Raw genomic sequence first — 27,018 nt, 5'->3', positions numbered from 1 at the left:
TTTTTAAAGTTTCATGTATAATTATTTAATAGGGGGTCACATTTAATTTAGTAAGTCTTATATGTGAAAGATTTACCCTTCAACTTTGCAGAAAAAAATCCCATAGACCTTCATTAATAAGTGAATTACCTCAGCAGTTAAAAAAGTAATTTTTTGGCAAAAATAACCCCTTTTTAATTATTTAAACAATGATCCCCTTGTATGATTTGGATACTTTTTTGAAAATATCTTTTGTACCCAGCTAAACTTTGATATAAAATTTGTTTCAACCTGTACGAATTTACATTTTGATTTACAGGTATTAGTGTAATTTTATTTTACTATTTAGACTAATTGTACCTACTAACTTTGTAAAGCGGTAGTCTATTCTACTGTTGTTCTGAGCAGTTACAAACAGAGCAGTGACAAGTAAAATCCCATTATTTACGAACAATGAGTTTTTATTTATAATCAATATAATTCGCTACAAAGCAACTACTTAAATATTTATCTTATGTGTCATATAATTAAGGTAAGTTGTATTTAACCATTGGATTAAAATTATCTAAATATCAAATAACAAAAGCGTAGGTAATATTGTTTGATAAAAATATTAATCTTAATACGGTTGTGTGGCTAATTATAAACAACTGAAAGTGGATCACAATCATGGATGGAGATGTTTTATGATAAGATTATATTAATGGAATATGCGCGACTTTTGTGAACGCCATGGAATTTGTTTTTGGACGTAAATCATCATCATTATCATCATTTCATTTCGTCGCCCTAGTACTATAACTTGATAATTCCAAAATTGACGTTCTTGATATAACTAGTTCACAAGATGTATTTTATTTACCTCCATATTGTGTAAAAACTTATGATAACTCGCTCCAAACGGGTTAAGTATTTATTTATGATTGACGAAAGTGCTAAATATTCAGTGCTAAAACTTGACAAGATGAGTTATCAAGTTATTATTTAAACAATATACTATAATTGTATATAAACAATAACTTGATAACTCATCTTGTCAAGTTTTAGCAAGTAGGTACTTGAATTGTAGTTTAAACATTCATTTTCAAGATTCTGCAGACTGATCGGGTCTAACTTCAATTTACACCGTTGTTATTTAATTGTTAATTATGCGTGTCCATCCGATTTTTTTGCCGGTGCGACGCGCACTATTTCCAAAAATCTCCTATTTTCCTCCGAAAAATATATTTTTTAGATTTTTCGAGACATTCTAAATAAAATAGGTTTCTTGTCATTTTTCTCAAAAGTTAATAGTTTTAAAGTTATAAGCGATTTAAAGCGCATTTTCGGATTTTAAATCGCTTATAACTTTAAAACTGTTAACTTTTGAGAAAAATGACAAGAAACCTATTTTATTTAGAATGTCCCGAAAAATCTAAAAAATATATTTATCGGAGGAAAATAGGAGATTTTTGGAAAAAGTGCGCGCCGCACCTGTCAAAAAAATCGGATGGACACGCATAATTAACAATTAAATAACAACGGTGTAAATTGAAGTTAGATCCGATCAGTCTGCAAAATCTTGAAAATGAATGTTTAAACTACAATTCAAGTACTTGGCAATAATACAAATTTAAATATGAGTTTTTAAGCCTTGAAAATGCGTATTTTCGCATTTTTCAGATTTTAAATCGCCTACAACTCGAAAACTATCAACTTTCGAGAAAAATTACAGGATACCTTTATTGTTTAGAATGATCCAAAAAACCTAAAAAAATATTCTTCTGGTTAAAAAAAGGTATTTGTTTAAACAATTTCTGCCCAAAAATTCCGCCCGGCACCCTTCAGATTTGTTTAAAGGGGACATTTTTGAATAGGAATCCACAAAGAAACCTAATCAGAAATTTTTTCAGACGGGAGCGGTCTCACCACATGGACTAATACTAATTTCGAGTTATCAAGTTATAGTATTAAGGCGACGATATAATCTTAATACTCCATTTCTGGGTAGATATATCATATATGCCTCCCCAAAGTCTTTTCATTCGTAGAACTCTAACCTTTTCCCCTTCTTGGGGTGCCTATCCGTGACGAATATTGGCGATCATCGTGGCAATCTTTATCTTATCTAGAGCAGCGCAGAATAGCTGCACGGACGTTGTGTTCAACCAGTTTCTGAGGTTCTTTAACCAGTGTCTTCTTCCTATACCTCGCTCTCCAAATATTTTTCCTTGGAGAATGGTTTGTAGGAGGGCATATCTGGATTCATTTCACATAATGTATCCGAAGTACTGTAGCTTTCGATATTTGATGGTGGCCAAATACCTCTCGGTTCTTCTTCATTCTTCTGAAGACCTCCTCATTTGTGACTCGGTTAGTCCACGTCATTTCAAGTATTCTCCGATATAGCCACATCGCAAATGCTTTCAATCTTCTGCACATATCTTCGTTCAAGGTCCACGATTCAATACTATAAAATAGAACAGAGAAGACAATATAGAGTTTGTGGCGCTTGAATAATTGCTCATTCCTAAGAAAGAATCCGCTTCCGTATTTGCTTGAGTCGTTTATCTTATTATTTAAATCCACAATCCACAGTAATCCGTTTATCTCGATTTATACACATTATTACATATTTATATTTAAACAAAAAATGAAATCAAAAAAGAATGAATAACCATTTTCAATTTCGTTGCAACACGAAACTACAGCCGCATCATATTCGAGTTCAATCAGAGAGTGCAGCAAGCACCTCTATCATCATCATCATCATTGGCTCGACAGCCCTTTCTGGGTCTTGGCCTGTTCCAGGATTCTTCTCCACTCTGATCTGTTTCGTGATTTTTTCTCCAGTTTTTCATTTTTAAGGTTTTTATATCATTTTCTATTTGTTCTAAATATCTCAGCTTCGGTCTTCCTCTTGTTCTTTTTCCTACTGGCATCTGTTTGAATGTTTTGTTTGGTATTTCGCCTTCTTCCATTCTTTCTACATGTCCCATCCAACGCAGCCGTCCTATTTTAATGAATGTTATGATATCTGGATCCTGGTATATTTCGTATAGTTCAAAGTTGTACCTTCTTCGCCAAATTCCATTTTCTTTTGTGCCCTTATATATGTGTCGCAAGATTTTTCTTTCAAAGGTGGCTAGCAATGTTTCCTCTCTTTTAGTGAGTGTCCAGGTTTCTGAGCCGTGTGTGAGTACCGGTCTTATTAGGGTTTTGTATATTTGGCATTTTGTTTTCCTTGCGACGTTGTCTGATCTTAGTTGCCGAATTAAGCCATGATAACTTTTATTGGCAATAAATATTCGCCTATTCACTTCCTCTGCTACGTTATTATCAGATGTGACTAGGGATCCCAAGTATGTAAAGTTTTTTACCCCCTCAATCCCTAACAACACACAACATTCCAGGAATGTACTACCAAAGTTCTATCAATATTTGAATGTCCTGGACATTTAGGGAACATTCGGTGAACATCTGATTAAATTATTCGTGGAATGTTACCATAAGACATTCTGTGAACATACTACCAATGTTCCTATATGTTCATTTTCAAATTCACGGCGCATGTATTTGTGCATGGTGCTTAGAGAGGGCATCACGTGACTAAAAACGACCAATGACCTCACTTCAGACTTCGGTGCTTCGGCCATCTTGACATGCATCTTGGCCTTGGCCACCTTGCCGTGCGTGATCGTTGTTTGTTTTTATTTGTGCTTTTTAAGAATATTTTTTAATTCGGATACTTTTATAATAACTTTAATAGTATTATTAATATAGTGCATAAAATCAGTTGGAGTAGCAGAAGCAATGTAGATAAAAAATCTGCAGGAATAATGTTTCAAAGGTTAGTATAGGGTAGGTGGGGGCAAAGGTACGCATTTTCTAAATTTTCATCTCTAGTGAATCTCCTAATGCTTGAATTGGCACAGAGTATAGATGAAAGTGAAATTGATACATTTTGTAATCATATTAGGCAAATGGACATTCTTCAATATTATTTTTATAGTGTTGATAACTTTTTGAAAAAAAATTGTAAATGCGTACCTTTGCCCCACCCAATGGGGCAAAAGTACGCACGTGCATACTTTTGCGGATTTGAGACATTTTGCAATTGAGACAAAATTAGCTGATGGAATATCAAGCTTAACTTGATATTGACTTTGAAGATTGACTTGAAACATGCATTTGCCAAGTCTACCTCACTGGGGGCAAAGGTACGCACTGCGAACGTTTGCCCCATTTCAACGTTCGCAGTGCGTACTTTTACCCCATTTGTGTGAGTACTTTTGCCCCATCCGGAAACCAATAATATATCTAACCTTAATATGAAACTATGCACATATGAACTTCAAACTGTTATGTAGAAGAAGACTTCTAACAATCAACTTTCAACATGCCTAACCAATAATAATCTGAGTTTGAAAGATTAAGAATTAGAATCAATCAATATTTAAGAAAAATTAGATCAAAAGGTACAAAAATGATTTTTACCTCATTTTTGTTGTTGTGTTCGCCCTGATTGCGCCAAAGTTTCTCATCCAATGCTACTGAGTAGTACAAACATATGCCACAAGATGTTGTCCCCAACATATAAGAAGTTATTGAAAAATGTAAGTGCGTACCTTTGCCCCGTGCGTACTTTTACCCCCACCTACCCTATGCAAATATGTAAACAAAGGCATGCCCCTATTTCAGAAAATATCCATTTATTATTTTAATAATTGCGAATAAGCCACAAACTTGCTTATTCCTAACTAAAATAGTAAATAAATAGAGATAATAACAAACGGATTATTTGTAAAATTAAAATTTTTTTTGCGTTTTTGCTAATGTATGCGTTTATAAACAGGATGGTAGACCACACACTATAATAGTACCAACTAATGAATACACAGTATGAATAGTACAGTCGGTTCGCTAAACTTAGTCTCAGACACAACTGGCTAGTGATTTTAGTAAATAATTTTGACAATTTGGTAAAATTGGCAAAAAAATAACTAAATAGTTAGTAATTTTGGCAAAAATGGCCAAAAACAAAAAAATTACCTACTAAAATCACTAGCCAGTTGTGGCTAGGGAAACGACTATACTAATAAACAATTTCTAAGCTGCTTTTTATAATATTTTGTGAGTTCATTAATCATATTTTTTATTTAAAACTAAAATTTGTTAATAATGCTCAGTAATGCATATATTTTGTATTTTTAGCTTTCCAGAAGATCCTGCGAAGAAGGCATGAAGTATTGATCAGATTTGTTAATAGAGCAGTATGTTCAAAACATTTTTTAGAAAAAGATATTGACAGAACTTCACTTTCAACCGTTTGAGAGACTGTGCTGTTCCAATAGCTTATATCACACAGGTAATATGCTTAACCCAATTAATAATATACAGTTGGAAAAATTAAAGAATAGGGCTTTTCATTTACAGTCATTTGTTTCGAGCTACTGTCATATGTCGTATAATCCGTGTTATATTAATATTATACACAGATTATATAACATATGACAGAAGCTCGAAACAAATGACAATCGATGAAAAGCAATATAGGGCTTTGTTCATTGTCATTTGTTTCGAGCTTCTGTCATGTGTCACATATATTAATATATCTACGTCATACATCTTTGGTTTGTATCATTGATTATATCAATAACATATGACGTAGATATATTAATATTATGTGACACATGACAGAAGCTCGAAACAAATGACTGAATGAAAAACCCTATAACCATGAACGATCACATCAATCACTTATTTTGTATAGGGCTTTTCATTCACAGTCATTTGTTTCGAGCTTCTGTCATGTGTCACACAATATTACTATATCTACGTCATAAGTTATTGGCATATACCAATGATACAAACCAAAGACATATGACGTAGATATATTAATATTATGTGACACATGACAGAAGCTCGAAACAAATGACAGTTGATGAAAAGCCCTATTTGCTGTCTTTTTCTATAAATCACAAACGTTTGTTACCTATAGAAAAAGATCATCATCATCATTGGCTCGACAGCCCTTTCTGGGTCTTGGCCTGTTCCAGGATTCTTCTCCACTCTGATCTGTTTCGTGCTTTTTTTTCTCCAGTTTTTTATTTTTAATGTTTTTATATCATTTTCTATTTGTTCTAAAATAGAAAAAGATAGCAAATACAAAATAAGTGATTGATGTGATCGTTCATGGGTATAGGGCTTTTCATTCACAGTCATTTGTTTCGAGCTTTTGTCATGTGTCACATAATATTAATATATCTACGACATACGTTATTGGTATATACAATAATAGATACAAACCAAAGACATATGACGTAGATATATTAATATTATGTGACACATGACAGAAGCTCGAAACAAATGACAATTGATGAAAAGCCCTATTCTTTCATTTTTCCAACTGTAGATACCGTTGTTCTTCATTATCTACATCAGAGATCTAAGTTGACATTGTTGCCCAATTACAAAAAATTTTTGAATTCATTTTAAGTCCAATATATCACATAATTATTGCGAAGTAGATTATACAAGAAAACAGATTAATATTGAATGCAAATAAATAAAAACATCAGAAATAGAAAACAAGAATTAAGTTATAATCTTAAGTTAAAGTAAATAATAAAAACAATAAATATAATAAAACAAAATACTTATTAGTTTGTGAAAAAGCTATTTCTTTGTGGCATTTTTGTAATTATGATAACTATTTTAATGGGGAAATAAGCCAGAATTTACTTGAAAAAATAACTTTATTATGGTTTCTACTTCCACATCGGACGTCGTTGTCAAAATACAAAATGTTTTATTATTTTCTTTATTAAATATTATTTATTATTTATTTAAATATTATTTAATTTATTATTTATTTTATTATTATTATTATATGCATATTATTACCTGTAAATATTTCTTCTGATTGTTAATTGTAAAGGATAGAAAAATTACCATTTATTTTATTTTCTTTTAGAATCAGCTGAGAGAAGTGGTCTACAAAAAACCAGGAAGGAAATGGAATATGTGGCTATGAAAGGCAAAAGAAAGGTTTACAAAGCAAATGTGACACATTTTTTTTATAGGAATATCAGTAAATTACCTTAAAAAAATGTATGAAAAGATTTTTTGCAATAAAAATGTTTATATTTATCAAGGATGCATTATTTGGTATGGCCACATATCGTCAGTGATGTGACAATACCTCCTATCTGTTTTTTCATGAGATTTGTAAGATAGACTAAAAACTTGTTTGGGCCACCTCCTGTTTTCATATATTTTTTGACTTGTTTTGCAGTAAATTTAACTATCTATTTACTACAAAACAAGCCAGAACTTACGTATGCAAACAGGAGGTGACCTTAAAAAATGTTTTTCGTCTCCTGCAAACCTCATGAAAAAAGATATAGGAGGTATTGTCACAGCACTGACGATATATTTCAGAGAATGTCTAAAAAATATACTGTGAATGTTCAAAGAACGTTCGTAGACATTCATGGAATGTTCCAACAAGACATTTAGTCTAAAAAATATACTGTGAATGTCCAAAGAACATTCATGGAATGTTCCAACATTCATGGAATGTCCCAACAAGACATTCAGTCTAAAAAATATACTGTGAATGTCCAAAGAACATTCATGGAATGTTCCAACAAGACATTCAGTCTAAAACATATACTGTGAATGTCCAAAGAACATTCGTAGACATTCATGGAATGTTCCAACAGAACATTCTAAGAATATTTAAAATGCTGACACAGCACATTCCAGGGACATTCGTGTGCATTTGGGGACATTCCAGGAATGTTTGGAATGTCCTGTGAGTACATTCTAGGAACATTCATGGAATGTTTTGTGTTATTAGGGATGTTGTATTCTCCTATTGTTATATTTTGTGGCTGCCTTATTTCTGTGTTTTTACTTACCTGCATATATTTTGTTTTGTTCTGGTTGATTTTCAGGCCACTATTTTGTGCAGCTCGTTCTATTTGATTGAATGCCTCTATCATTTCTCTTCTTGATCTTGCGATTATGTCAACATCATCTGCAAATGCTAGTATTTGCACGCTTTTATTAATTATTGTTCCTCGAGTATTGACTGTTGTGTCCCTCATTATTTTCTCGAGTACAATGTTGAACAAGATGCATGATAGAGCGTCTCCCTGGCGTAGTCCCTTTTTCACATCTATTGTTTCCGTTAGTTCGTTTTGTATCCGGATTTTACTTTCTACTTTTAGAGATTCTTTTATCAGTTCTATTAGTTGTGTTGGTATATTAAATTCTTTCATTGCTTTTATTAAGAATTCTCGGTTTATATTGTCATATGCGCTTTCGAAGTCTATGAAGAGATGATGTGTGTCGATGTTATGTTCACTTGTTTTTTCAAGGATCTGGCGCAGAACAAATATCTGGTCTATTGTTGACTTCTGTCTACAGAAGCCACTTTGGTACCTGCCAACTATTTTTTCAGCGTGTGGTCTAAGTCTTTCATAAGTGACGTTGGACATTATTTTGTATGCTGCATTCAGCAGCGTGATTCCACGGTAGTTTCCACATTCTAACTGATTCCCTTTTTTATGTAATGGTACAATAATACCGCTATTCCACTCCGCTGGTAGCTGTTTATTTGACCATATCTTTGTTATCAATACATGTATTGTGTTCTGTAGTGCGTCTCCTCCTTCCTTCAGTAATTCCGATGCTACTTGATCCGATCCCGGTGATTTATTGTTCTTTAATTTGTCTACTGCTGTTCTAATCTCGGCTATTGTTGGTGGACTCTTTTCTCTGTTGTCTGCTTGGTCTAATGGTATATCAGGGTTCGTCTCACTCCCATCTCCTTCAAGCTTTTCCGTAAAATGTTCTGTCCATCTTCTTAGTATCTCTTGCTGTTCTGTCAATATATTACCTTCCTTATCTCTACACATCGTCGTTCTCGGTTTGAAGTCTTTTCTGCTTTTGTTCAGTTTCTGATAAAATTTTCTTGTCTCTGTCGATCTACTTAGTTCTTGCAGTTCCTGAAGTTCTTTGTTCATATATTCTCTCTTTTTTTCACCTCTTTTTTTCTTTCTTTTTTTATTTTTCTTTCAAGCACCTCTATACCGGTTTCGAAACTTATTAGTCTCTCATCAGGAGGCACATATGCTGCGCTCTCTGACCTAACCAGGACAAACCCCGGCGTGCAGTCACGGATTGCAACGAACGAAATGGCAGGGATGCCCTAGCAGCAACTGCTAGCAAAAGACTAAGTTTTCAATCTAATATAAAATAACACCAAAAATATTACTTTACATCCCACCAGACTAAAAACAATGGGAACCTTCTTTGGTTACACCTCCAAGGCTTCTAAAATTTGCAAGCCATTTGTAAGCACCGAGTCCTGGTGCAAATCTACTTTCACATCAAATTTATCACTTTCTCCATCTCCAACATTAGTTATTTTTTTATTTGAAACAGACTGTATGACTTGTACACACTTCTAAATAGGTCAAACCGGCAAACAGGTGTATGTTATCAAAGAAAATGAAAGTGTGTAAAAAAATTTTAATAATCAGCTAAGTACTTTCAACACATAACGTGCCATCATCAGAGCTTCGTCCTCTTATAAATCCTTCATAGAAGAGCAATTGTTAAAAATCACATGATAAATCATGGATACTGGGCAAAAGCCACAGATATCGGGTATAAAACCCTTACAATTAAAAGTTTATCACATCTAAATTTGTCATCACACCTGAGCACTGAGCTAGTGCTCAGCTGTTCACGTGAACTCACAATGGTTTGACGCAGCCATGTTGTAATTTTAAAACTAAAAGAGAATTTAGATGTGATAAACTTTTAATTTTAAGGGTTTTATACCCGATATCTGTGGCTTTTGCCCAGTATCCATGATTTTATCATGTGATTTTTAACAATTGCTCTTCTATGAAGGATTTATAAGAGGACGAAGCTCTGATGATGGCACGTTATGTGTTGAAAGTACTTAGCTGATTATTAAAATTTTTTTACATACTTTCATTTTATTTGAGAACATACACCTGTTTGCCGGTCTGACCTTTTTTTATTTGGCTACTGCCTCGACAACTAATGGCCATTGGCGTGGTAGGTACGGTGAATTTTTGCAGTTAGGTACCTAGTGTCATGTGTGTTGAATAAGTGTCTTGTTGCTTTACAAAGTCGACGTCATTGTCTTTGCAAAGAGACGCTAATTGTATCCGAACGTCGGCGGTCCCTCCGGTGAGTACCGATCCCACAATGACAGAAACCATTTTCATTTATATATATATATATACACCGTTCTTAGGCGTCAACGCCCTTCGGTAGGGATCTATGGGGGAGTATCACCAAGCCGCAAGCCCTTATCCCTTGCCGTACTGCTCCCTCATAGGTCGATCAGATGCCCGCATATTCCAGTCTAAGCGCCAGATTCATATTTAGAATTTTATACTGACGCGTTAGCCTTTTTGTTTTTCCGATGGCCTGGCTTGGGCTTGAACTCTCGTACCTCACAGCGAAGTGAAGTGCGGGTCAGCCACTAGTCGCACTGAGCTATCCGATCGACCCATTTTCATTTATTAATTTATAATAAACGTAAAATTTTTGACCCTGGTTAGATTTGAACTCACGATCATTCGGACCTTTCGATCGAAAGGTAGGCGCTCTTACCACTGGGCCACAGAGGGGGTTCTCCAACATTGTTTCTCCCTCATAGATGTCTCTCACAATCTTCACCAGGAACGCCTTTCTTATTGAGCACCCACCAAAATATCTTTTGTGGAATTATCAGATGCTTTACAATAGCACATGAATTTCTTTATAGCTTTGCCTTTATAAGACCTAATCGATTGCCAGATATCTTTTTGTTTCTTCACGTATCCCTCTACCAATTACTCTTTCCCATATGACTAAGCAGTTTTATTACCCTGTAGTTTATGCATTGTATATCACCCTTGTTTTTGTAAACAGGTACTAATATACTGCTTCTTCCTTTGTCGCATTTCCATTGGAGAAAGGGCTTAAAGCTGTCCACACTTCCACAGGGATATTATCTGATCCATTGCTTTACCTGTATTTTTGAAGTTTTTGAACAACTTCCTCATGTTTTGGTGATCATTACTGCTACTGTCTCCACTAGCTCAACTGGTTTTCTGTAAAATTCTATACATATTTAATACTCTCATCGCTTTTTGAAATAATTCACAATTTTCATCAATTAGTATTTTATTTTTGTATACAGTGATGAGCGCGCTAATAACCGGCAAAATAGCGCAAAAGATGGAAAACATAATACATTGCGAAACAAAAAGAGATGAAAGTAGTGGAGGTGGAAATGATCGTTATATTCGTATAAATTAACATTACATTACATAGTTTCCCACCTTTAGACGTCTGTGACAGGAGTATCTTATAAAATTCTACTGTCACAGTGACAGTTGTCATAGTCCTCTGATACATCTGAAGGTGGGAAACTATGTAGTGTAATGTTAATTTATACGTTTATAACGATCATTTCCATCTCCACTAGTTTCATCTCTTTTTGTTTCGCAATGTATTATGTTTTCCATCTTTGCCGGTTATTAGCACGCTCATCACTGTATATATTATACATATTTACTATATCTTGCATAAGCTTCTGCCACAGTATAGAGGGACAGTAGAACCACTCTCCGAAAAATTGGAAGTAAAATCTTTAGTCGCGCATGGCGACCGCGCAATATGTTCCCAGTCGCTTTTGCCCCACTCTCGCATTGCTAGTCGCATAGAAACGTACGGGTTTTTACAGGGAAAACCCGCATCCACCACTTAGGGGAGTGCAATTAGAACGAAAACATGCATTGTTTCGGAAAAATTCAAACAAGCTTATATTTTTCTAAAACTTTTTTTGTTAGTTTATATACATGTTAAAGTAAAAGTTCTACTCGCAGATTTGGCCGCTAATTGTTTATTAATTGTTTAAACAATAAGAATTGTTTTGTATAAATAATTTTAAAAATATCGTTAAATTCATCATTTTACTTTGATCAAATATGTTTCTATTTTGTTTTTGATTATGCTGAATCCGAATATGGCATTGCAATTTGAAAATTCTTATACAGGAGCTCTTATACAGTGTGTCTGCGTAGCTAGGAACCACATGGAAAACTTTTTTATTATCAATTTTACGAAAAAAAAGTTATTCTTAATGAAATGCTCTGGATAGTCAAAAATCTAAAACTCAACCATCAGATATCAAATTTTATCAATTTCATACGAGTTTCATACGAGTCAAGAATATGAATTTCGTTAAAGAGTAAAGTACCTTTATATTCCAGAATATCACAAAATGCTATTATGAAAAGTTGTTTGAAATTAGAAACTATGTCTAAATATACAATTACATCATTCTAATCAAAAAAAAATATTTTAATTTTTTCTCAAATTACGGATACTCATCATCGTTTTATTACAATTATGATAACTATTTAATTATTATATTATCACTTTTACGAAAAAAAGTTATTCTTCATAAAATGCTCTCCCTGGTATAAAATCTAAGATACAACCATCAGATATCAAATTTAATTAATGTTATACGAGGTATGTCAAAAAATATGAATTTCACTAAAGTGTACAGTACCTTTACATTTCACAATATCGAAAATTGTTATTAAGAAAAGTTGTTTGAAATTAGAAACTATGTCTAAATATACAATTACATCATTCTAATCGAAAAAAATATTTCATTTTTTTCTCAAATTACGGATACTCATCATCGTTTTATTACAATTATGATAACTATTTAATTATTATATTATCACTTTTACGAAAAAAAGTTATTCTTCATAAAATGCTCTCCCTGGTATAAAATCTAAGATACAACCATCAGATATCAAACTTAATTTTATACGAGGTATGTAAAAAATATGATTTTTTCTAAGTTAAGTGCCTTTATTATTCACAGTATTTTAATTAGAAGGATGTAATTGAACACTAAAACAAATTTTTTAATTCCAAACAACTTTTCTTAATAACAATTTTCGATATTGTGAAATGTAAAGGTACTGTACACTTGAGTGAAATTCATATTTTTTGACATACCTCGTATAACATTAATTAAATTTGATATTTTATGATTGCATCTTAGATTAAATTATACGATGCAGAGTATTTTATAAAGAATAACTTTTTTTTCGTAAAACTGATAATAAAAAAGTTATCAATAGGTTCCAAGTTTCAAAGACATACTGTATAAGAGCTAAAAAAAATTTTTTTTGCTGGATATTTATTATTGTTGAAGCTTATTATTAAATGTATTTTAGGTAAGTTTTACAGAAAAAAGTTTTGATCACTTTGTATAAAATTTTTTTAGCTGGTAATTTTCGGTTTTTGTATTACATTTTTATCTTTCTTAATTTTCTTAAAAAGAAATAGTTTATTTCATTTCTAAAGTAAAATGATTTAGTGCATTTTAAAGATTACATCCTACGCTTTAAAAAAGCACTTATAAAACTGTAATATACCGTTTTAAATTGGTGGTAATTCTACAAAACTACGAAGATTTCAGAAATTACATTTTTTGAGACGTCATATCATTTGAATTAAATTTTTGAGATTTTTTGAAACATCATTTAGTAAGATGCTTGAAAGGTAAGTTGTGCAAAATTGAAAGTTTTATGAGAAAAATTGTACTAGTTACACATTTTTAAACAAAATTCATGTAAGGCTCACTTTCCGCCCACACCGTACTTATGCCCATACATTTTATTTCTTTCTATTATAACCCTAAGATAGCTTAATTATTCTTCTTTCATGTTTAATTTGCAAAATTTCATTTGATCCATTAGTTAAAGAATTACATTAAAATAACTCAATCGTGCACTTCGCCGTACGTTAGTTTACAGTGCGCCAATGTTTCTGAGAAGGCTGACTATAGCGTTTTTCGTAGTTCATTTGTTTAATAAAAAATGAAGCACCCACTTCTCGAGTAGAACTTTTTGATATGTTGTTTATTAAACATTTCTTAATGAAATTACAAAAAGTTCTATCTTGTTTATTTTTTCCGAAGTGAAAATCTATATGCACTCCCCTAACTGGTCAATTACCTACTGCCGGTATTACTTCTTGAGATCAAAGTGCCAACATGGAAGAGGTTTTACGGTCCCTCTTTATACTGTGCTTCTGCTTTATCTACTTTTGCTGATATTTTAGCAGACCTATTTTCTAGTCATTGTTTATGACTTTCTTTTCATCATTTTTTTTAGTGAACTCCGTTTCACAAAGTCTATTTTCTCATAAATATCCATGCATATTCTTGGTATAAAAGTATATACAGCCTTACTAAATGAAAACGAAGTAGATACAATGGGTTGAAAGATTCTATATATTTTTCTATTACTATAATACCTATTTAGTATGAGCCAGTTTCTATGTGGCTTTATAGCATCTATGAAGATGTATTTCGACACCTGATATGAAAAACATTGTAACTCACTTTTGCTTAGTTTACAGGAGAGCGATTTAAAGAAATTTCCAAAACATTTTATTTTTTTACTGTGTCAGCTTTTATATTTTTTGTAATGTTCTTAATCCATATTTTAAAACTTTTTCTCAGCTCTTCAGATTTACATATCACATTGTTGTCAACATTACTGGTCCTGATTTAGGTCGAGTTACAATAGCAAATTTTTTCAGAACTTTAGATGAAGATCATTGTAAGTGGTTGATACAATGATATTTCAACACAGTATGTTTCTTTGGTTAGGTGCATATAAATTGTAACTAATCAGTAAATATCCAAATAAAGAGATTATAATTAATTTATTTTATTGGTTTTACGTGAAACGTGATTTTTTTGCTCAGACATGTAGTATTTAAGAATTTACGTCATACATACTAACAAGAAGTAGGTAAATAAAATAATATCTTTTAGATTTATTTATTACAAAATGAACATTTACAAATTATAAAACAGTTTATATTCTATTAAAAAATAAACAAAATTAACCCCTAGCAAACTTTTATTCAGAGTCATCATCAGAATATTCTGTTTGTTGAGAGCGGAGAAGATTTAAATAAAAACTGCAATATTGCTCTTGTATAGCTTTACCAGAGCACAAAGCAACAAGATCTTTATATTTTGAAGTGGTTATGGGAAGTAACCCATTATATGCTAAAGGAATTTGTACTTCCCATAAATCGTGTATATTTTTATTCCTGGATTTGGTAGCCCTTTTGCTCGATTTTGGTTTGCATTCTAAGTTTATAAACGATAATTGATCAGAAATAAGATCGTACTGAAAACTAATAATATGTGGTTGTTCTTTATATATTTTTACGTATTGTATTTTCTACCAGAAAACTTGGTGTTTATCTATATCTAAATCCCAATTCGGTATTTTCTTTAACATTGATTTAAAGTCCAAGATGTCATTTTGACTTTGTCAATAAGGGCGTGCATTGAATCACCCTCAGATTGAGAGTGGTCCACCTCAAAAAACGTGTGTGTAATATTAATATTCATGATCTTAGCTGCATAAATATACATTAAAAATATTATTCGATTTCAATTTTGTCCTCCACAACAATCAGAATAAAATCTAAACTCTAATGCTAATGCACCACCAGCAACTTTTCTCTTAATAAAATCAAATAGCGCACTACTTATTTCAGTGGGCCCCTTTTTACCTGTGGTTTCATCCCATGCATAACAATAACCTTCCGCAGGTCCAAGATCAAAGATAGTAAAGTTATACACTTTCAACTTCCTTTTATAATAAAACAATGATACCTCTGATTGGAGCGTAGTTAATATTTTTTTCAAATCAAATCAGGCTGTTACAACCGTTTCTGTTTTCTTAGAAACCTCTTTATTGCAATTTTTGGCTTCACGTGCAACACATTTATTTGCAATATGTAAAGCATATTCTTTTTCTATTTGGTCTTTCTCTGCTTTAGTGTTATGTGGATTGCAAGTAACACACACATCTTTTTTCGGTGCAAAAAAAAAACCGATATTAAACTCAGTATTGAATGTTTCTGTACTGACTTTTGGTGGCTGGTTTATCGCATAGGTGATTCTCTAACATCCATTTATTATATTTATAGTGAATACAATTTGGAAAAAGTTCAAGACTAATCAAAATACATCTTACTTGTTCTTTGCCTTACGTAATGGGATTCTTTTGCTGGAACAGACTTTATATACGCACGAATCGAATTTTTAATACTTTCGTCTACAGCATTTGCCCTGTTCTTGTGGCGACCACGCATATCTCCAGGTATACGCCCTCCGCCTTCATGACTATTAATTTTTTTGAATAGTGTAGTTAACCACATATCTGTTATGTTAAAAGTGTCCAAAAATGTTTTCTTACAAACTTGAAGTCGATGTTCTGCCAACTGTAAATTATATTCATATGTCCAGTGTCTTCTGGACTCTTTTAGCTTTGCAACTTTCCTCTCTTGTCTGAGAACATATCTACATAAATACTCGCTTTGTTGGTCATGATCAGCCATTGCCCAAAAATTATTAAATAAATTGAGTCTATCATTTTCAGATAATTTCAATTTACATTTTCTGATACATCTATCGTTAGATCCAGGTCCCAGTTCTCTAATTTTCGATAATTTTCCAGTTTTTTCAGTATATTCTTGGCCAGAGTTCCTCAGTTTCTTCAAGACATTCATTTTCCAAAACTAGGATCCCTTTGCTCTTCATTCTAAGATTTTTCTTCTTGGGGTATTGTTTTTTCTTAGCAGACGTATCTAATGGTGAACTTGTATCTTCGGTGCATGTAGAAGTTTCCACTGTCGATGTATCTTGAGCGTGCAATCCACTGTGACCATTGATTATCCTAAGTTTCATCAGTAGAAGTTAGTTCAGCAGTGAATTATATAGGTGTTATTATTTTTGTTTGAAATTCTCAACTAGTATTTTTACGTGAGTTTTTACGATTTGAGGCATGCTTAAAATGCTCAGCAGTTGATAATATAGAATTTACTTCCTGACTACATTGACTTACAATGTTGTTCATCGTAATATTTCACTACCTTGCTTTCTTGTATCACAACTTACAATGCAGTTATAAAAACTTACTCAATAAATGTTTCGAGGAAAACATTGTATCCCATGTTACAATGTTTTAGTAAAAAATTTTCATCAATAATAAAAAAATTTAATATTGTAACATTGGTTACAACGTTTTTTCCACCCAGTGATCAAAAATTTGCACTTACAATGAGGTTATTTTGTTAAATAACTTTATAATTACATAAGATAGGATAAAAGTTCTTAGACCAAATGCAAGGTTATCATTTATAGATGCTCTTTAAGCCATAGTTGAAAAACATTGTAACTGGAGATACAATGTTTTTCATATCAGGTGTCGATTTAATGACACTAATGTCCCATTTTTCAAAAAAAATGTAGATGTATGTTTTTACTTAGTAGGCAGTATAATATGTACATCCAATCATAAATCAATACTACAAATAAAAACAACAAAGAACTTAAAAACGATGTTTATTTAGATACCCACATTTAAGTGTGTAAATAAAAGTCTCAGTATAAAAATTATAACTTAATACAATCTTTGTGGGGGTCCCATAGATGATTTGACGTGGAGAGACCTAACGTTCTGCCAATGTTTCTTCAACAGTGAGACCAAGAAGTTGATTGAAAGATGGACATTTTGAACCAATTCATCTTGATTCATGCCTACATGACCAACAGCAACAGAAAGGCAGAGTACCTGGAAAGAAAAGTAAGTATATAAGGAGGAGAATCACAAATAAGGGTATTGTTCTGCTGTGAAGCTGTGTCTAGATTGCATAGGGCATAGACAGAATAAGAATAGACAAGGCGTCATGAGCAAAATAGTGAAACATGGGTGACTCAATTTGGTAGTTTCTCTATCTCTTTGCCACACAATCACGTGAACATGACAAAGATAGCTCCACCCCACAAGATCACTTCGAAGTGAACATTGGTATTTCACCTCTATTCACAGGTCCATACCTTGCCTAGTCTATTATCATGTCTAGGATAGACTGTTGTACAATTTTAAAGCTATAGTTACCAAGATGTGGTAAAAATAGTAGTTATATTATACAATGATGTAGCACCATTTTTCCATACAATAAAATTTGGTATACATTTTTTTGTTGGCTTAATGGTGCAAAAGAAACTAATCAGGGAAAATTACCTTACTATTCTACATTCAAATCAAAAGAACAAATCACTGCTTTCGTAATATAGTGGTGTAACTCAAAATTTCTCTGTTTTCACTTAAATAATGAAACTAATTATCTATGTCACCACCTATCTGTGAGCAGTAAAATAATACTCTAATTCAACCTGGAACCCTCATTTTAACCTTCAGATGACCAAGCGGGGGAAATTGTGACCCCAGCGTATGTTTTTCTTTAATAAATTCAAAAGTATTTACAATTTTTAACTCATTATTTTTTTATTTGACTTTAATATCATTCTAGATATCCTCGTATTTTGAAATAAAAAAATTCCCTATATTTTACGAATAAAAAATATATTCTGAAGTTGATGTTTAGTAAAATACCGACTATTATGTGTAATTCCAAGTAGTTTTACGCTAATGATGTCGACTTTGCAACGTAACAAGACACTTACTCAACATACACACTACACATGACACTAATACTCATGTTGTGACTGACTGAATGACAAAGTCCATGCCCAAAAAAAACTTCATTTTTTTGTTAATTGTCATTTTTGACCTGGGGCCATTCCCCCCCCTTGGCCATCCTTGTAACAAAGAAAGGTTGGTCATCGGAAGGTTAAACAAAGATAAAATGGCCAACTGCATTCTATCATTGGATTTAAAACAACAGTTTTTGGCTGTTCTAAGATCATGTTTTTTGAGTTATAGTTCAGAGAAATAAGGAAAAAAAATAGCCTGTTGGTGACACAACCCCCTCCAGGCCGAAACCAAATTTTTTGAGTAACATGGACATCTATAATAATAACCTATTCGCGGTGTGCAAGTACTTGGAAAGGGAAACGAGAAACGACCGTGCGCGAGTCGCGGAGAAATATTGCATCTATCTTAAATAATTCATATTGTCAATTGAAATTGTCAAATTGACGTATATTTCTTACCTTCTGTCATTGACGCAGAAAAATTATATATTGCTCCACAATATTGATATGATATGCAATTATTATATAAAGGTAAATTTAATTAATTGTATTTTGCTTGCAGTACTGCATTTTAATAACTGATTTTATTTACTACATACAATTGTTTACGTTTGCTAAACATAACCTGCATCTTATTTTTTCTTCTTATTATTTTTTTGGACTATGGTCTTGACAATTATCCAGCAACCAGGACTAATATAATTGGCCAATATAATTAAAAGTGCGAATAAAAGTACAGAGCGAAGAAATAGAGGTCGCTTTGCCGAACTTGCACGGTCCCAATATATTTCCTGCAGCCGATTTTGATGATATACATAGTTATAAACAAATGAAGATCAAAAAACGGTAAATTTTCGCTTTTTTCGTCTATTACTAAGAAAATAGGCATTTTAAACAAATTTGAGAGTAAGAAACTCATAAACGGTATAAAAAAACTTCAAGATGGCGTTTGCTTAATATGTCTATCCTTATTGGTTGCTTAGAAAATTGCAAAATAAATCATAAATTTTGAGTTTCTATAAATATTTATAACTTATGTAAAAATTAACTTAGAACCTTCTTATTACACGAAATGCCGAGGCTTTTGGTGCTTAATTCATACCCTAAATTTCGAAGAAATTGGTCAAATAGTTTAAAAGTTATTTAATTTGTTTATCCCAAATTTATTTTTTTGCAACACTGTAAGTCAGAAAATGATGAAGCTACAGTAATACTTTGGATAGTTTATGGAAGAAGGAAATTTACAGTATTAATTTAATTAAAAAAAAATTACAAAAAATAATTATAAATATGGCAAAATTATTTTGCAAAAACATGTGAATTAAATAAATGGGGGGGCTAACTTTGTCCCTAATTGTCCTAGGACAGTTGTTTTCTTTCTAAATGTGTATAAAAATTCAGTCTTTCTAAATATGAAAAAATAATTTTTCTACAGGTAACGGTTAAAAAGTTATTCTAATTGTTTATAAGTAAGCAAAAAATCAACATGTTCTTTCAAAATAATTTTACACTGTTTAAAATTATTTTTTGTCATTTATTTTTAATAATGGTAATAGTATAAATGTTCTTCTTTCATAAACTGTCCGAAGTATGATTGTAGTTTCATAATTTTCTGACTTGTAGTGTTGCAAAAAAAAATGAATTTGGGATAAACAAATTAAATAACTTTTAACTATTTGACCAATTGCTTTGAAATTTAAAATTTAATTTAAGTACAAGAAGTATCAGCATTCCGTGTAATAAGAAGGTTCTAAGTTAATTTTTACATAAGTTATGAATATTTTTAAAAACTCAAAATTTATGATTTATTTTGCAATTTTCTAAGCAACCAATAAGGATGGACATATTCAGCGAATGCCATATTGAAGTTTTTTTATACGATTTATGAGTTTCTTACACTCAAATTTGTTTAAAGTGCTTAACTTTTTGGTAATAGACGAAAAAAGCGAAAATTTAGCGTTTTTTGATCTTCATTTGTTTATAACTATGTATATCATCAAAATCGGCTGCAGGAAACATATAGGTTAATAATATAGATGTCCATACTACTCAAAAAATTTGGTTTCGGCCTGGAGGGGGATGTGTCACGAGAAAAATCTTATTTCTCTGGACTATTACTAAAGCAGAGAAATGTGTAGGTGAATAATTGAACTCTATACTGGAACAACATTGTAAAAGCCCAAACAAATTTTGTCAACATTGAAAAAAAAAACATGTTATAATCGATTATTTTGAAAAAAGGACTCATGTATGAGTGTAATAATTAATGAGTGTTAATTTCTTTTATTTCTCCTTTATGCTTGTTTTTTCTAATCTCTTTTTTTCATAAAAATATATTTTTATGTATTTAAATTTATTCTATATATTTATATATTTTAGTGCCATTTAATTGAAACATTTGTTTAATTTAATTCAGCATCAAATTAATGAGTTAAGTGTAAGAGTAGTCTAGGCTAAACTTCGCTCATTATTTTGTATGTATATTATTATTTTTGTTTCTAATAAAGACCTTTATTATATTATTATTATTAATATGATTCACTATAGGAAAAGTAAGGTCTCATAGTATTCCCCAGTCGGTAGTACATTCTTTTGCACATATAGAATGTCTTTCCATGGAAAACCCACATATGAAACTATTGGCAGTTATAATCCGTTGCAAGATAATTCAGATGGAATTCCCCAGACTATTTTGTGCTTGATATAATATGACCAGTCTCTTAATCTGGGGAATTCCATCCGAATTATCTTGCAACGGATAGTATAACATTATTATACAACTACACTTTCCAGAAGTATTTGGAATATTAAACAATTCGAGAAACAAATAGAATAGTACAAGTTGTCAAAAATTTACCTTCTTCATTTGGAATTTGATTGTTGCTTTTACTTCATCAATTTTCTGTGTCATGGATTCCTGGTGGGAGAGAAGACCAGGGAATTTACCAGCCTTGTTCAAACCTGGACCCAACAACCTGGGGATCTGTTTGATGAGGGCTTCAGAAGCAAGGAAAGCATCATATTTCTTGGCTAGTTTCTTAACCAATTTCTTGTTTTTGTTCAATTTTTTCAAGGCTTCTACATCCATGAATGGAACATTGTTGGCGTTAGCTTCGTCACAATGTTGCTGATCTCCCAAGATGCATACCTGCATCTTTGGACGAGGAATGTGCTTTAGTCTATAAAACAAATTATTACGATATCACAAGAGAGAATAAATTAAGATTGCACATACTATACAAAACATACCATAGTAATAGACCAAATTAAATTAACCTCTACAGAGAAACCTTTGTTTCACGGACCTTAAGAAGGCATTTGACAGGGTTTGAAGAGGAAGAAGATTGAACACAATAAAAGTAAAAGTAGAGGAAGAACTAACTGACCCAAATGAAGCTGGCAATGGAATAAGATAGGAGGATTCCCTGAGTCCTATATTGTTTATGATGAAATAATATTTTATTTTATTTAATCAGTTAAGCCCATTCGTACCTTTCGGTGTTGGGCTGTTTACAACTAGTTCAATATCTACATTTCAATACATTTTAATAATTATACAAAACTTTTATTTTAACAATACAATTTTAATAAATATAAATTACTTATTTGACCCATTTTTCTGTCCATATGTTTTAATCTTGTGGTGCTTCTTTGATACTTCTTTTCCATGCTGTTCTATTTTGAGCCAATTGTTTTACCATACTCCATTGCAGTCCTCTCTTCTCTGCTTCTTGTCTAACTTTTCTTCCCATCTCATTCTTGGGCGACCTACTTTATTTTTCCCTTGTACTCTGACTTCATATACTTTTTTCGTTATTCTTGTGTCGTTTAGTCTGTGGATGTGTCCCAACCATCCTAACTGTCGTTCCCCTATAATTGTCTCTATGGGTTTTATCTTTAGAGCTTGAGTTATTGTGTCGTTTCTTATTTTGTCACTTCGTGTGACCCCTTCTATTTTTCTCAAGAATCTCATCTCTGTAGCTTTGATTTTTCTTTTGTTGTTCTTTGTTAGCGTCCACGACTCACTCCCATAGACGATTGATGGTCGAACCACTTTTTGGTACACTTGTGTTTTGACTTCTTTAGGTACCTCTTTCTTTCCAAAGAACGTATTTCTTAATGTATTATAAATTGTCCCTGATTTTCCTATTTTATTGTTTATTTCTTTGTCTATTTTACCATCTTCTTCAATAATTGTACCTAAGTAGTTGTAGCTGTTTACTTGTTCCAAAACTTGTCCTTCTACCTTAATTTTTATCACTTTTTTTGTAGTTGCCATAACCATTGTTTTACTTTTATCTGTGTTTATTTCCATGTTCATTTTTCTTAGTTCTTTTATATAAGTGTTTATTATTTGTTGCAGTTTCTCTTCCGTGTCAGCTAACAATACCATATCATCTGCAAATAGTAATTCTTGTATTTGTACATTGTTCATTTTCCATTTTCCCAATATCATGTCTTTAGATTTCTCCTTGCATTGCTTTATTGTGTCATCTAGTACCATTGAGAAAAGTAATGGACTTAGTACACAGCCTTGTTTTAGTCCTATCTTTGCCTGGAATTCATCAGATTCTTGATTGTGAGTCCTTATTTTTATTTTATTATTTTTATATAAGGCTTGAATTATTTCTATCATATCCTTTTCTATTATGAAATAATATAAAAAGGTTAATTATTATGGTTTCACTCACAGCTGTTATGCCACTTTAGACGATGCAAGTAATTGCGAAATTTATTGCACAAGTTCTTGCAGCAAGAACTTCTACAATAAGCTGCAACTAGCTTTCTGCAATAAAGTGATTACAGGGTGCAAGTAATTGCATAAACTGACATGAAATGGACAGAAACTTTGACATACCATAAATTTTAGGTTATGTTGTTTTTATAAATTAAAAATGTTAGGATTATAATTTGAGAAAATTATAAAATGTATTATGTATAATAGACACTTTTCAGGATGCAAGTAATTTCAAAATTTATTGAACAAGTTCTTGCAGCAAGAACTTATGCAGTACTTAACAGTAATGAATTTTTAGTGTGTAGACCGTTTTACATGAGATTTTATGATACTTATGGTCTCCATGATAGGATGCGAATAAATAAAAAAGAATACCAAACGGGAGAAAAACAAGAAATGATCTATGCAAACAATGCAACACTAATCTCACAAAGTGAAGATGATTTACAACATATGCTGCACCAGTTTGTAGGCACACCGAAAAAAAGACAGTCATGTCTACACAAAAAGAAGAAAAACCAGTGTATAAAAGGGGAAATAGGAAATATTGGAAAGATCTTAACAAACATGCATCCCACACCCCAAAAATTAACTTTACCATATTGCATGCATGCTTTAACTTACCAGAACCTTAATCCTACATTATAGCACGAAAATGATTGAAATGGTCGATGCTGCTAGGTAAACCTAGCAGGATCTACCCAGTTATTTTAAGACCCTGGGTGCAGGTCCGCCTTTAGGGCTTCCTGAGTCAGTGCATATCTTTAGGTTAAACACTTATCAAATCAATGAATACCATCAAATAATGGTTATTGTAAAAGAGAATATGGACAACATAACCTAAAGATATTACTGATCAGGTTACATACTTGACGGTTCCGCTGAAACGCTTATCCTTTTGGGGATCGTAGTTCTTAAGACCGATCTGGAGTTCCACGGTTTCCAAAAAGTTCCTTTTCTTCTCCTTGGCATTTTCCAAGACTCCATTCACACACTCGTATAGAGTATCACGAGATACTTTAGACCTAAAAAGCAGATACAAAAATATTGGTTTTAAATTGTAGTCTTTAACATATTTAATATATTGCAGTAGAATAAAAGTGGAAATGAAATGGGATTAGTTTGATATAATAAAATTTAACTTACGTCATTTTTATTTTTCAAGACACAACTTTTGCGGCTGTCTACGTTAACGAAATGAAAGAGGAAAAAGAAAAGGACAGCTTAATAGACAGAAAGTGACAGTGACAGTGACAGTGTGAGTGTGTCAAAAGCAATGTAGCCAATGTTGTAGCAAGAAAAAAATTGGTTGCTTAATAAAAATCCTAATTTAATTTTTTTTCGCTAACCGGTATTCAAAATTTTTTAATAAAATAATAGGGCATATTTTATGTTCAGTTAAATTATATGTATATTTGTTTAAAATGCCAGAATTTCGAATTATGTGTTTCAGGATATGATTATAGTCCGAGAGATGGTAGACATTTTTGTGTAGGTATGGGAGTCACTCTAAAAATGACACCATACACATCTTATGGAAAATATAATGTCACACAAATGAAATAAAATTTACATGAATAGATGCGTCCTGAAATTTCAATAATTTGATACCATTGCGCCAACTCCGAATTCTGCTTAATTAGGGCGTTAATTGTAATTAAAGTTTATCAAAATCGCATTTTGAAGTCCATAAAACTGGCATTCATAAATCATATTAGTCTAGCGGCTATTGAAATCAGTCTATTTACCACTAGCTTAAGCCGATTAGAGGCGGTACAACTAACGAATTTATACCTACGTTATTATCAATAATAATAGGAAAAGATAAGAGTAAGCCTCTGCCTTAATCCCTCGAGAAAGATTTATGGAGTATCAAATTATTGAAATTACCAAATTATGGAGAATGATATCGAATTATTGAAATTTCAGGACGCATCTGTTCATGTAAATTTTATTTCATTTGAGTGACATTATATTTTCCATTAAGATGTGTCCTTTGTCAGGTACCTCTTCCATAATATTCTAATACAGAAAACAGAAAATCAAACCTGGCTGGAAGATAGCGGTCATACAACTACCCCTAAATTAAAATACATTTAAAAAAATGTTATTGGGCTCTTTACCGCCATTCTTTATTATATTACGAATACCTGTGCCAAATATCTCGACAAAATATTCAAAATTAGAGCCGCAATCTTGGAACGCGTTTGTTGCTACCTGTTGATCGCTACTGTTTGCTATTAATAAACATAAATTATTCTACAAAAGACAGATCAACGATTCTCATTTGTTTCGAGCTTCTGTCAGATTTCGTATAATCCGTGGATAATATTAATATACACGGAGTATACGGCATATGACAGAAGCTCGACATAAATGAGAATCGTTGAAAAGCCGTACTGCCAGTGATAAAAAATTATGCGTGCGAGTGAGTGAAAGCGCTACAGGTCTGTTTGCAGTAAATTGGAATCAAGCGAATCCATTTAAAAATAGCATGGCACCTCCCTATCACTATGCCTGACTCGGCTGCATGGATGCCGATCCCAGGATCTGCCACCTCTGAAGGTGGTGCCTTCATCTGCTTGGTGAGACTGACCATCAGGGAGCATCTTCTACGATGTAGAAAAAGCAGTTGGGCTGTGAGACTTTTGGATGGCCCCACTATGAGGAGTCTAGCCTGTCTCAAACCTCCACAACTGGCCCAGGAGTCCTGGAACCTCCGCAGAAGGAGCTCCATATGAGGCTACCCCGACCAGTACTGAAGGGCACCCCAATCACAGGTTCGCGCCCTACTGGTAGAGTGGATAAGCCCCGTCTTACCGGGACGTCAGCCCGTTCGTTGCCTTCCACACCTGTGTGTCCTGGTACACATACCAACCTAACCCTCTTGGTCAGAGTAACATCATTAAGTGCTCCCTTGCACTCAAGAACCAGCTTAGAGCTAATATTGGGCGCTTCCAAAGCCCTTTATAGAGATGGTTCTGCCTGAGCAGGCCCTGGCTGTAATTTTTTGAGCACATGCCAGGATCACCTGAAAGACTGATGCATGAGAGCCGAGAGCCGGACTAGACTCAAATCCGTCTCCACCACCATACACTCCAGCACCTGCCCGCTCGTCCATTCTGGACCCATCTGTGAACCAGATGAGCCCATTTTGGCAGATTAGTGTGGGTTCTCGTTCTACCCACTCATCCCGGTCAGGAAATTTAACCAAGAAGGAGGATGAGAACTCAAATTGAGGGGCCATCATGCTGTCCTGTACCATCGAAAGCACAGGACAACACTCGACAGCCTGTCTCCAAATGTCACAATGACCTATCCGCCAATCCGCCATTGCCATTCCCAACCAGTATCCAGAGCAGTTGAGACGATTGGCTCCGTGCGTCTCCCCTCTACTTACAGTCACGTGACACGCTGTCAGATTTTGATAGGACGTTTTAACATTGAGTCTTATGGGATTATTTTGTAAAACTTGAATATTTTATTTTGTAGTGATAATAACCGTATACAATTGTTAGAATTCATTAGTTATTAATTTATACTGTAATTTATAGTACAACAAAAATATTTTCTTTTTCGTTAATAAAGATTTATTGACATAAACTGCGATAGTGAGGTTATGTATACAAAAACAAACTGATAATCAATATTGGAAAAGGAAGAATTG

The 27,018-nt window shown here is 32.8% G+C and overlaps 1 protein-coding gene and 1 long non-coding RNA gene across 5 annotated transcripts in view; one reads left to right on the top strand and one right to left on the bottom strand.

The window, feature by feature from the left end:
• The first annotated feature begins 3,347 nt into the window (after positions 1 to 3,347).
• LOC126885790 (uncharacterized) lies at positions 3,348 to 7,110 on the top strand. The gene is made up of 3 exons (XR_007698455.1): positions 3,348 to 3,808; positions 5,173 to 5,326; positions 6,935 to 7,110. It is a non-coding gene; the product is annotated as an uncharacterized LOC126885790 (long non-coding RNA).
• A 10,332-nt stretch (positions 7,111 to 17,442) lies between these two features.
• LOC114338253 (60S ribosomal protein L10a) overlaps positions 17,443 to 27,018 on the bottom strand; it is a 465,341-nt gene continuing 455,765 nt past the window's right edge. For 3 of the 4 annotated variants that reach the window (XM_050652553.1, XM_050652555.1, XM_050652554.1), the window contains exons 2-4: positions 24,221 to 24,376; positions 21,471 to 21,792; positions 17,443 to 17,687 (exon numbers count right to left, since the gene is read on the bottom strand). In XM_050652553.1, the coding sequence (XP_050508510.1) occupies positions 17,517 to 17,687; positions 21,471 to 21,792; positions 24,221 to 24,376 (649 nt within the window). In that variant the 3' untranslated portion in view covers positions 17,443 to 17,516. Of the gene's footprint in view, positions 17,688 to 21,470; positions 21,793 to 24,220; positions 24,377 to 24,497; positions 24,643 to 27,018 lie in introns of those variants that run through there. The other variant, XM_028288846.2, reaches the window with a different exon arrangement.

The sequence above is a fragment of the Diabrotica virgifera genome, chromosome 1 (genome assembly GCF_917563875.1).
Source record: "Diabrotica virgifera virgifera chromosome 1, PGI_DIABVI_V3a".
Taxonomy (NCBI): Eukaryota; Metazoa; Arthropoda; class Insecta; order Coleoptera; family Chrysomelidae; genus Diabrotica; species Diabrotica virgifera.
The sequence above is the reverse complement of the archived record's forward strand: the minus strand, read 5'-3'. Positions and strand labels throughout refer to the sequence as shown.